The sequence below is a fragment of the Physeter macrocephalus genome, chromosome 4 (assembly GCF_002837175.3).
Source record: "Physeter macrocephalus isolate SW-GA chromosome 4, ASM283717v5, whole genome shotgun sequence".
Classification (NCBI taxonomy): Eukaryota; Metazoa; Chordata; class Mammalia; order Artiodactyla; family Physeteridae; genus Physeter; species Physeter macrocephalus.
Window position 1 is genome coordinate 102,982,959 of NC_041217.1, and position 11,693 is coordinate 102,994,651.

An 11,693-nucleotide genomic window follows, 5' to 3' on the forward strand; every position below is an offset into this window, starting at 1 on the left:
GAGATATTTATCCATTACCTCCACTATAATGAAAGAAGGAAAATTATAGGTGGTGAGTAGAGACCAATAGTTATGCCATTACTTCTTTCTTATCTATTGACCTCTTAATAAATAGACTTCTCCTTTAAAAGCCTGTGTGTTTTGAATGTTTAATCTGATCACTCGTAAGTGCTGATTAAAGATTGCCTTTGTTCCTATAGCTAAACTCAGAGGTCATTTTGAGCAATATAGAGTAGATAAAAGTAGAGCAGCTCTGGTTGAAGATGTGCCCCTTCCCAAATGGCCTTCCCTCACATCCCAATCCCGTGCCATGTATTCCCTAACATACCTAACAGGAACTTTAGGGTCCTATGGGAAAATCACTGATTTAAACAGTGGAGAAGATCAGTCTGAGGTAGCTCAAGAACACACGCCAATGCGAAGCTTTTAACTTCTTCAGTGACTGTGGTGGAATGGACTTTGAATTAAGAATCAACAAACATGTAACTTATATTCAGCATAAGCACTTATTTACCAAGTAACCCCTGGAAGACATTTAATTTATCTGATCTTGTTTTTACTCATCTGTAATATGTGAATATACCCTCTCTCTCAAAGACTGATTCTAAAAATTAAAGGACACCATAAGTGTGGAAGAAACCTAGAAAATATATGATGTTATTGTAAGGTATTATCACTGCTGAGGACAGACTCTATTTGGAGAGAGGAACAAAGGTATATGTTAATTGGTATCAGATAGTAAAAATTGTCACTAAACATATAAGCAACTAAGATTTCTTCTATGAAATTAGACAAATGTTCTCTGTAAATTACTTTCCCCTGCTGTCAAGTAAGGTCCAATAATCATACACTTCTTTTGACCTTTATCTCACGACACAGAATCACATGATTTTTAATAAATGCCCAAAAAGTTGCATTCTGAGTCAAACTAGGTTATCTCTTCATTTAAATTTTTATTGAATTCAGTTCTAATGAGAGAAGATTGACAGTTTTAAAAAATGATATCTAAAACATCTGAAACACAGTCCCTGGATGTTTCCAAAATTACACTAGAGTGATTATCCCTAGGATTGACACACTTAAGAGAAATTCTGGCCTCTGCTAGCATTATCCCTCTTCCTATATTCAGCAGATATTTTAAATTCACCATAAAGGAAGAGGCCTTCTTGGTAGGATAGATATATCTTTCAGGTTGTTTTTCAACAGTGAATGATAAGATTTCACCAACTGATTCAACTACACATTCCTTTTACCCATAGGCTAATAAACTCTTTGCTTGGAATATAAAATCTTCCATAATCAGAAACTACCTGGTGATTGCCAGATTGTGATATGTGTATCGAAACTGTGATAGGTAATATAATTAAAACACAACTCTCTAAAACCCTGGTAAGAAAGAAAGGAGGTTTAGGTTCTTCTGCATATGTGTTTCATTTCTATTAAATGAATGAAATATGAAAAAATAAATAAAAACACGTAACATATTCTTACAAATAATGTTTCAATTTTCCATATTTTATAGACTGAGAAATTAAAAATGAGAGGCATTTGGGGATCAATTTTAGTTAGTAAGGAAACCAGACAGCTGTAACCTAGAAGGCTCAAAATTATAGGCCAGTGTAAAAAATAGTGAGAATTTATCAATACTTTCCACGCATCCACTGTTATGGAATCACCACTACCACCATTCCACACCCAAGCCTCTAGCCAAGATAGACCCAGTCGAGGAAACATCAGCAGTGTGAATGATGCAGGGCTGACAGGCTCCCTCAGAATGCCCAGGCAGTTTTCCTACTGACAAAGCCCTCTCCCATATTGTACACTCCAGATTCTCAGTGATCATCTGTGACCAAAAAAGATTCCATTTCACCATTTAAGGAAGTAGTTCATCTCTTAATAACTGTCTCAGCAGTTTAAACTGCCACCAACTGTGTAGATTCACCATTGCACTATCATAGGTCAGTGAAATCCACACCTATCCAAATTATTCTTTAAGAAACTACCTATTACAGACTGAATATTTGTGTTCCCCCACCCACTCAAATTCATATATTGAAGCCCTAACTCCTGTGTACCTATATGGAGATGGGGATTCTAAGAAAATAATTAAGGTTAAATGAGGTAATAAGGGTGGGGCCCTGCCCTGATGTGATAGGATTAGTGTCCTTATAAGAAGAACACCAGAGAGTGAGCTCTCTCCTTCCACCTTCCTTTTACTTCCCTGCCCCCCAGCCCCAAGCACTTAAAAAGAACATCACTGGAGCACACAGTGGAAAAGTGCCTATCTACAACCCAAGGACCCAAGGTAAGAGCTCTCACCAGACACCAACCTTGCTGGCATCTTGATCTTGCAGAACTGTGAGAAAACAAATCTTTGCTGTTTAAACCACCCAGTTTGTGGTATCTTGTTATGGTAGTCTGAGAAGAGTAACACACTATCTCTATTATAAATATTCCCAACTACCTCTCATTTTCAGAAAGTGTACTTTGCTGAATTGTCCCACATGAGAAACATTTCATTGAACATACAGGGAAATCAGATTCATGAAAAGTGCTTTGTATTAAAGGAATTATTTATAATCATTTGCAGTCAAGCTGCCTTGTAAAAATTCTGCTTACCCTTGAAGAGTAATGTACTCTTGGGAGCTTTCAGCCCAAAAGCCACTCAGCATCGCAGCAAAATAACTAGATCTCGCACTTAAAATGGCTCTAAAGGGAAGAGGGGGAAAAAACACAGGCAAACATTTATGCACAATGCAAAATGTAATTTTTTATGAAACTCTTCATCTTTACCTCTTAAAACATAACAATCTATTTGTCCTAATTGTATTCACTGGTAGATTTTAATAATACAAATTATAAGCCTATACGTATACCAAAGAATTTTGATTGCTTGATTAAAACATTAATTCCAATGTCCTTTTCATCTTTTTAATTTTTTCTCTCTTTTTTTTTTTTTGGCTGCGCCATGCACTTGAGGGATCTCAGTTCCCTGACCTGGGACTCAATCTGGGTCACAGCAGTGAAAGCCCAGAATCCTAACCACTAAGCTACCAGGGAACTCCCACTTAATTTTTTCTCTTGAAAGCTCTTAAATTTTAGTAACAATTTCCATGAGTAAGAGAGTAATAAATCATTTACAAATGGAGAAATAAAGACCAAACGATGTCACGTAACATGTTGAGGAAACATCAATAAGACACTAGAACTCTAAAGGTCCTGAGCTCCAGTTCAAAACTCACCATAATTATGCTCAAGAATAGTTACTTAGCTATCTCTTAAGTTTGAGAAAATGATAGTAAAGATATTTTCTTTTGAATGTCCATTCTATCTTCCCAGATAGAATGTTAATTCATCCATTCTTTCACTCAACAAATACCTACTGACTTCTATTCTGGGCTAGACACTATTCTAAGGAATATAACTGTAAACGAGATACAGAGAAAATGTGAATATTCTAGTGGAGGTTGGGAGGGAAAAGTAGAGGGGGAGAGGAGTAAGAGAAAGACACTTCTGGTAATGGCTACTAGGTTGTCTCAGACCAACCCTCCTGCTGAATAGCTTGGAAATATATATATATAACATATATGTATATTACATATATATATGTTTTTTTTTTTTTTAAAGAAAGAAAAACATCATGTTTTGAAGGCATCAGAAAGCTACGGTGGTGGTAGCTTTTGAGACAAGTTGTAAGAGAGAAGACAAAAGAAGTGATCCAAGTATATTTTAGGTAACTTTTTCCATTGAGGCAACTGCCAAATATGAAAGCAAAAGCAATGGTTGAGAGGCTAAGAAGCTAAACATAGCTTCTGGCAATCTTCACAGGCTTGGAGGCACACAAATTGGAATTTGGGATCCAGCAATGAGGAGAGACTTTGGTGGATGCCCCAGGATTCCAGCTGGACTCTGAAAGGTCTACACCTTAGGAAGAAGAATGAACAGGAAATAGACAAGCCCTTATTAGAACTGAAGTCCAGCTTTTAATGAGCTCAGTCCCTGACTGGATTAAAGTGATCTCCACCTAGCCTAAATGCTTTCCAGAAGCAAAAGGAAATCTTGTCTTCATTAAAATCACATCACCCAGACTATTAAATTATTTCTATAAATTTTCAATAAAATGTCCAAAGATAATCAGGCATAATAATGAATAACTAGAAAATGAAGGAAAAGAATTTCATTTACACTATTAGCAAAAAGGTCAAATACACAGGAACAAATATAACAAAAAAGTACAAGACCTCTACATTAAAAGCTATAAAACATTGCTGAGATAATTTACAAAGACCTAAGAGAGAGCTAAACTGTGCTCATGGATTTGAAGACCCAAAACTGTTAACATGGCCATTCCGCCTAAATTAATTTCTAGATTCAACGCAGTCTTGATCAAGTTTTTTTAGTGGTACTGGAACTGGAGGTTTGGAGGGGAAAAAATGAATGTTGACGGTTAACCTCACACCAAAACACAAAAATTAACTCAAAATGGACCAAAACCTAAATATAAAAGCTAATACTATAATATCTCTAGAAAAAAAACAGGTGAAAATCTTTGCAACTCTGAGTAGGCAAAGATTTCTTGGGAACCAAAAAGCATGAACCAATTTTTTAAAAAAACATAAAAATTTAAATTTTAACAAAATTTAAAACTTCAGTCCTTTTAAAGCCACTTTTAAGAAAATGGAACGATGAGCAAAATGTTGGGAAAAAATATTTGCAGAACATATATCTGCCAAACAACTGAATCCATAATATATAAACTATACAACTCAATATAAGAACATAAGCAATCCTACTAAAAAATGGGCACGCTCACACAAAAAATTATCAGATAAGAGCCAAATTGATTTAAATAGTTTTACTACAAAACTAATGTTTATGGCTCATTATAAAGAATAGCATCACAAAAAGTTTTGAGCATTAGATTAAAATTAGAAAAAGCTATGGTCAGAACAGTACATGATTCATTTTAAGGAGGAAAAAAGGTACATGTCTGTTACTCAATAGTTTCTGTATATTAAAATTTGTAACAAATCACTCTCTTTAAGAGTGCTTTAAAAAAATGGGTAAAAGATTTCAACAGAAACATCATAAGATACACAAATGGCCAATAAGCACATAATATGATGCTCAAAATTGCTAGTGATCAGGGTAATGCAAATTAAAACCACAATGTGATACCACTACACACCTACTAGAGTGGCAAATATTTAAAAGACGGACAACATTAAGTGGTGAGGAAAATATGGAAAAACTGGAACTCTTCACAGCATGCAGGTGGGAGTGTAAAATGGTATAACTTCTTTGGAGAAATGTTTCTCAATTTCATAAAAAGTTAACATACACTTACCATATGACCGAGCAATTCTACTCGTAGGAATTTACCCAACAGAAATGAAAATATATATTCACACAAATACTTGCACAAAAATGTTAATACCAGCTTTATTAACAATAGCCAAACACTGAAAACAACAAATATGTCCAACAGAAGAATGGTTAAATAAATTGTGGTGTTTGCATACAATGCCATATTACTCAGCAATAAAAACTGAATGAAACACTGATATACATAATACCCAAGGATGAACCTCAAAAACATTCTGCTGAGCAAAACAAGCTCAATAATATGTCTGAGTTCATTTATATGAAATTCTAGGACAGGTAAAATAAACTATAATTTAGAAAATACAGCAATAAGAAAACAAACAGCCCAATTAAAAAATGGGCAAAAGATATGAACAGAAAACTCACCAAAGAAATACAGATGACAAATAAGCATGTGAAACTCAGTTTTTGCCTGGGGCGAGAGAGGGAAGGTACTAATGGTAAATGGGCACAAGGGAGCTTTTTAGGTGATGAAACTTCTCTGTATCCTGATTGTGGTGGGAGTTACCCAGGTTTATACATTAGTCGAAACTCATTAAATTGGACTTTCAAATGTGTGTGTTTGATTGTATGTGAATTCTAACTCCATAAATTTAACTTTAAAAAAGGATGAAAATAAAACTGAATAAAGAAAAGTGGCCTGTTATTACAGGCCAAGATGACTTCCTCAGTGAATTCAAATAAATATTTTAAAAACATATAAAATCAATCTTACTCATGCACATTAAAAAATGAATAAAATAGAAAGAAAAGAAAAGCCTCCCAACTCATTTGATGAAGTCAACATAAATTTAAGACCTCAACCTGACAAGGACATTATAAAAAAAGGAAAGTTATAGGCCAACCTATCTCATGAATATACATGAAAAAAATCTTAAACAAAATAATAGCAAACTGAATCCAGCGATAAACAGAATATATAAAACATCACAACCAACTTGAAATTATTCCAGGAATGCAGGATTGCTTTAACATTTCAAAATCAAGCAACATATTTTAGCACATTAACAAAATAAAGGAACAACACAAAAAAAGGATCATACACCATGATCAAGTTGTATTCATTCCAGGGTCACAAGGATGGTTCCACATACACAAATCAATCAATGTGATAAACCGCATCAACAAAAGAAAAGACAAACACCACATAATTAACTCAATAGATGCAGAAAAAGCATCTGATAAAATTCAACATCCATTCATGATAAAAAAAAACTCTTGCTAAAATGGGTATAGAGAGAACATACCTCAACATAATAAAAGTCATTTATGACAAACCCACAGGCAAAATAATACTAAAGGGTGAAAAGATGAAAGCCTTCCTGCTAAATTCTGGAACAAGACAAGGATGCCCAATTCTATTCAACATAGTATTGGGAGCCCTAGTCACAGCAATCAGACAAGAAAAAGAAATAAAAGATATCCAAATCAGAAAGGGAAGAGGTAAAATTCTCATTATATGCAAAGGAATGATACTCTATATAAGAAACTGTAAAGACTCCATACAAAAACTATTAGAACTGATAAATGAATTCAGCAAGGTAGCAGGACACGAGATTAATACACAGAAGTCTGCTGCATTTCTTTACACTAACAATGAAATATCAGAATGGGAAAGTAAAAAAAAAACAAAAAAAATCCTGTTTAAAATCACACTAAAAAACAAAAACCCTAGGATTAAACCTAACTAAGAAGGTGAAAGTCTTACACACTGAGAACTATAGAACGTTGAAAAAGGAAATCGAAGAGGATTGAAGGAAATGGAAAGATATCCATGCTCTTGGATTGGAAAAATTAATATTGTTAAAATGGCCATATTACCCAAAGCAATCTACAGATTTAATGTGATCCTTATCAAATTACCCATGACATTTTTCACAAAAACTAAAACAAATAATTCTAAAATTTATATGGAATCACAAAAGACTCAGAATTGCCAAAGCAATCCTGAGGAAAAGGTACAAAGCTGGAGGCATAACCCTTCCAGACTTCAAACAATACTACAAAACTACAGTAATCAAAACAGCATGGTACTGGCACAAAAAGAAACATATAGATCAATGGAACAGAATAGAGAGCCCAGGAATAAACCCACACCTATGGTCAATTAATCTATGACAAAGGAGGCAAGAATAAACAATGGAGAAAAGACAGTCTCTTCAGCAAGTGGTGTTGGGAAAGATGGACAACTGTATGTAAATCAATGGAGTTAGAACACTCTCTCACACCATACATAAAAATAAACTCAAAATGGCATAAAGACTTAAATATAAGACATGACACCATAAAACTCCTAGAAGAGAATATAGGCAAAACAGTCTCTGACATAAATCATAGCAATGTTTTCTTTGGTCAGTCTCCCCAGGCAAAAGCAATAAAAGCAAAAATAAACAAATGGGACCTAATCACACATCAGTTTTGCACAGCAAAGGAAACCATAAACAAAATGAAAAGACAACCTATGGACTGGGAGAAAATATTTGCAAATGATACAACTGACAGGGGTTTAATTTCCAAAATATATAAACAGCTCATACAACTCAGTAACAAAAAAACAAACAACCCAATCAAAAAAAAGGGCAGAATACCTAAATAGACATTTCTTCAAAGAAGACATACAAAAGGCCAACAGGCACATGAAAAGATGCTCAACATTGTTAATTATCAGAGAAATGCAAATCAAAACTACAATGAGGTATCACCTCACACCTGTCAGAAATGGTTATCATCAAAAAGTCTACAAATAATAAATGCTGGAGAGGTTGTGGAGAAAAGAAAACCCTTCTACACTGTTGGTGGGGATGTAAATTGGTGCAGCTACTACGGAAAACAGAAGGGAGGTTCTTTAAAAAAGGAAAAATATGATCCAGCAATCTCACTCCTAGGCAGCTATCTGGAAAACAAAAGTGCTAATTCAAAAAGATACATGTTGGGCTTCCCTGGTGGCGCAGTGGTTGAGAGTCTGCCTGCCGATGCAGGGGACACGGGTTCGTGCCCTGGTCCAGGAAGATCCCATATGCTGCGGAGCAGCTGGGCCCATGAGCCATGGCCGCTGGGCCTGCGTGTCCGGGGCCTGTGCTCCACAACGGGAGAGGCCACAACAGTGAGAGGCCCGCGTACCGCAAAAAAACAAAAACAAAAACAAAAAGATACATGCACCCCAATGTTCATAGTGGCACTATTTACAATAGCCAAGGCATGGAAGCAACCTAAGTGTCCATCAACAGATGAATGGATAAAGAAGATGTGGCACATACATACAATGGAATATTACTCAGCCATAAAAAAGAATGAAATAATGCCATTTGCAGTAATATGGATGGACCTAGAGATTATCATACTCAGTGAAGTAAGTCAGACAAACACAAATATTACATGAGACCACTTATATGTGGAATCTAAAAAGAGTACAAGGGATTTCCCTGGTGTCAAAGTGGTTGAGAGTCTGCCTGTAACGCAGGGGACACGGGTTCGAGCCCTGGTCTGGGAAGATCACATATGCCGCGGAGCAACTGGGCCCGTGAGCCACAACTACTGAGCCTGCACGTCTGGAGCCTGTGCTCCGCAACAAGGGAGGCCGCGACAGTGAGAGGCCCACACACCGCGATGAGGAGTGGCCCCCGCTCGCCACAACTAGAGAAAGCCCTCACACAGAAACGAAGACCCAACACAGCAAAAATAAATAAATTAATTAATAAACTCCTACCCCCAACATCTTCTTTAAAAAAAATAAATAAATAAATAAAATAAAAAGAGTACAAATGAACTCATTTACAAAACAGAAACAGACGCACAGACATAGAAAACAAACTTATGGTTACCAAACGGGAAAGGAGGGGGAGGTAAGCTGGGAGTATGGGACTAAAAAAATAATAAAATAAAGGAGAAAAGCCATGTGATCATCAAAATAGATACAGAAAAGCATTTGCAATTCTTATGATTTAAAAAATTTAGGCAATTTTAATCAAAGTCCCAGAAAGCTATTTTGTAGATATTGACAAAGTGATTCTCAAATTTATATGGAAAGGCAAAGAACCTAAAATAGCCAACACAATATTAAAAAAGAAGAACAGAGTTGGATGATTCACACTACCTGACTCCCAGAATTACTATACAGTTAAAGTACTCAAAACAGTATGCACTTGTGAAAGTAGAGACTCATCAATCAATGGAATAGAGAGGTCAGAAATAGACCTACACAAATACAATCAACTCAGTTTTGACAAAAGCACAATGGCAATTCAGTGGAGAAAGGATAATCTTTTTAATAGTGGTCCTGGAGCAACTGGACATCCACATGCAAAAAAAAATAAACGTAGGTACAAACCTTATACCTCACATAAAAATTAACTACTTATCTCAAAATGGATGGTAGATATAAATATAAAACCATAAACTTCTAGAAGAAAACATAGGATCTTGGGCTTGATGATGAATTTAGATATAACATCAAACATATGATCCAAAAAAGAAAAAACTGATAAGCTGGATTCTATTAAAATTTAAAAATTTTGCTCTATAGAAGGCACTGTTAAGAGTGAAAATCAAGGCACCAATTGGGAGAAACTATTTGCAAAGCATGTATCATATAAAGGACTTCTATGTAAAATATCCAAAGAATTCTTAAAATTCAATAGTAAGACAACAAACAACCTAACTGGACAATAAACAAAAGATCTGAACCAAAAACTCTCAATAATATACAGATGGCAAATAAGCATATGAAAAAATCTTCAACATCATTTGTCATTAGGTAAATAAAAAGTGAAACAACAATAAGATACCAGTACATACCTATCTGAAAGACTAAAATCCAAAAAAAAAAAATAAGAAGAACAGTATCAACTGCTGACGAGGATGAGGACCAGAAAGATCTCTCATTCATTGCTAGTGGAAATACAAGTGATAGAGCCACTTTGAAAGACAGTTTCAGTAAGACCCGACAACTTATGTCCACACAAAAACTTGTACACAAATGTTTACAGCAGCTTTACTCATAATCACCAAACTAAGACAACCATAATGTCCTTCAATAGGTGAACAGATAAACAGTGGTATATTCATTACAATTGAATACTACTCGGTGATTAAAAAAAAAAAAAGAATTAGCTATAAAGTCACACAAAAACATGAATGAACTGTAAATGCATATTGCTAAATGAAAGAAATCAGTCCGAAAAGGCTACATGTTATATGGTTCTATTCAAATGACATTCTACAAAAAGCAAAACTGGAAATAGTAAAAAAAAAAAAAAAAAATTGCCAGACGGCTTTGGAGGGGGAAAAGCTGAAGAGACTGATCAAAGGGGATTTTTAGTTGAAACTGTCTGTATGATACTGTAATGGTAGATGTAGGACAATATCCATTTATAAAAAGCCACAGAGGTTTCTCGTGCTTCAGTGCGGCCCGCGCTTTTCACATGTCGCCTCAGGTAGTGCTAGCCTCGTGAAGAAGCTCAGGGTAAAGGCACAGCCACCAAAGCAGAAGTGAGAGTGACTTGACACCGGGAGGGAAACCCCAAAGAGGCCACGGCCTCAGGAGGCTGGAGGCCAGCGGCTGTCAACCTTCCCCGAGGGCTTCGACTGGGCCCCTCAGTCCATGCACTGGCTGAGTGCCACCCACTTAACGGACCCCATCCTGCCTCATGTGGCCAACCCAGTCATCCTGCTGCCAGAATGAGCTGAAGTCTGAAAACTGCTCAGCAGGACCAGGCATAGCACGGGACTCTTCTCTTGTGGTTTCACTTGCCAATGACCAGTACCTTGATAATTCCCTGTGGCTGACAGGGTCTTGGTGCTGCAGCCTGGTGTCAGGACTGAGCCTCTAAGGTGAGAGAGCCGAGTTCAGGACACTGGACCACTAGAGACCTCCCAGGCCCACATAATATCAATCCGCGACAGCTCTCCCAGAAATCTCCGTCTCAACCCTAAGACCCAGCTCCACCCAACGGCCAGCAAGCTAAAGTGCTGGACACCCTATGCCAAACAACTAGAAAGGCAGGAACACAACGCCACCCATTAGCAGAGAGGCTGCCTAAAATAATACTAAGTTCACAGACATCCCAAAACACACCACCGGACATGGCCCTGCCCACCAGAAAGACAAGATCCAGCCCCACCCACCAGACCACAGGCACCAGTCCCCTCCAACAGGAAGCCTACACAAGCCAATGAACCAACCTCACCCAATGGGGGCAGACACTAAAAACAACGGGAACTATGAACGTGCAGCCTGCAAAAAGGAGACCCCAAACACAATAAGTTAAGCAAAATGAGAAAACAGAGAAATATGCAGCAGATGAAGGAGC

The 11,693-nt window shown here is 36.7% G+C and overlaps 1 protein-coding gene across 3 annotated transcripts in view; it reads right to left on the minus strand.

The window, feature by feature from the left end:
- BTBD8 (BTB domain containing 8) overlaps window positions 1–11,693 on the minus strand; it is a 99,162-nt gene that overhangs the window by 47,059 nt on the left and 40,410 nt on the right. For all 3 annotated transcript variants that reach the window (XM_024119984.2, XM_028489136.1, XM_028489137.1), the window contains exon 5: window positions 2,620–2,709. In XM_024119984.2, the coding sequence (XP_023975752.1) occupies window positions 2,620–2,709 (90 nt within the window). The remainder of the gene's footprint in view (window positions 1–2,619; window positions 2,710–11,693) is intronic.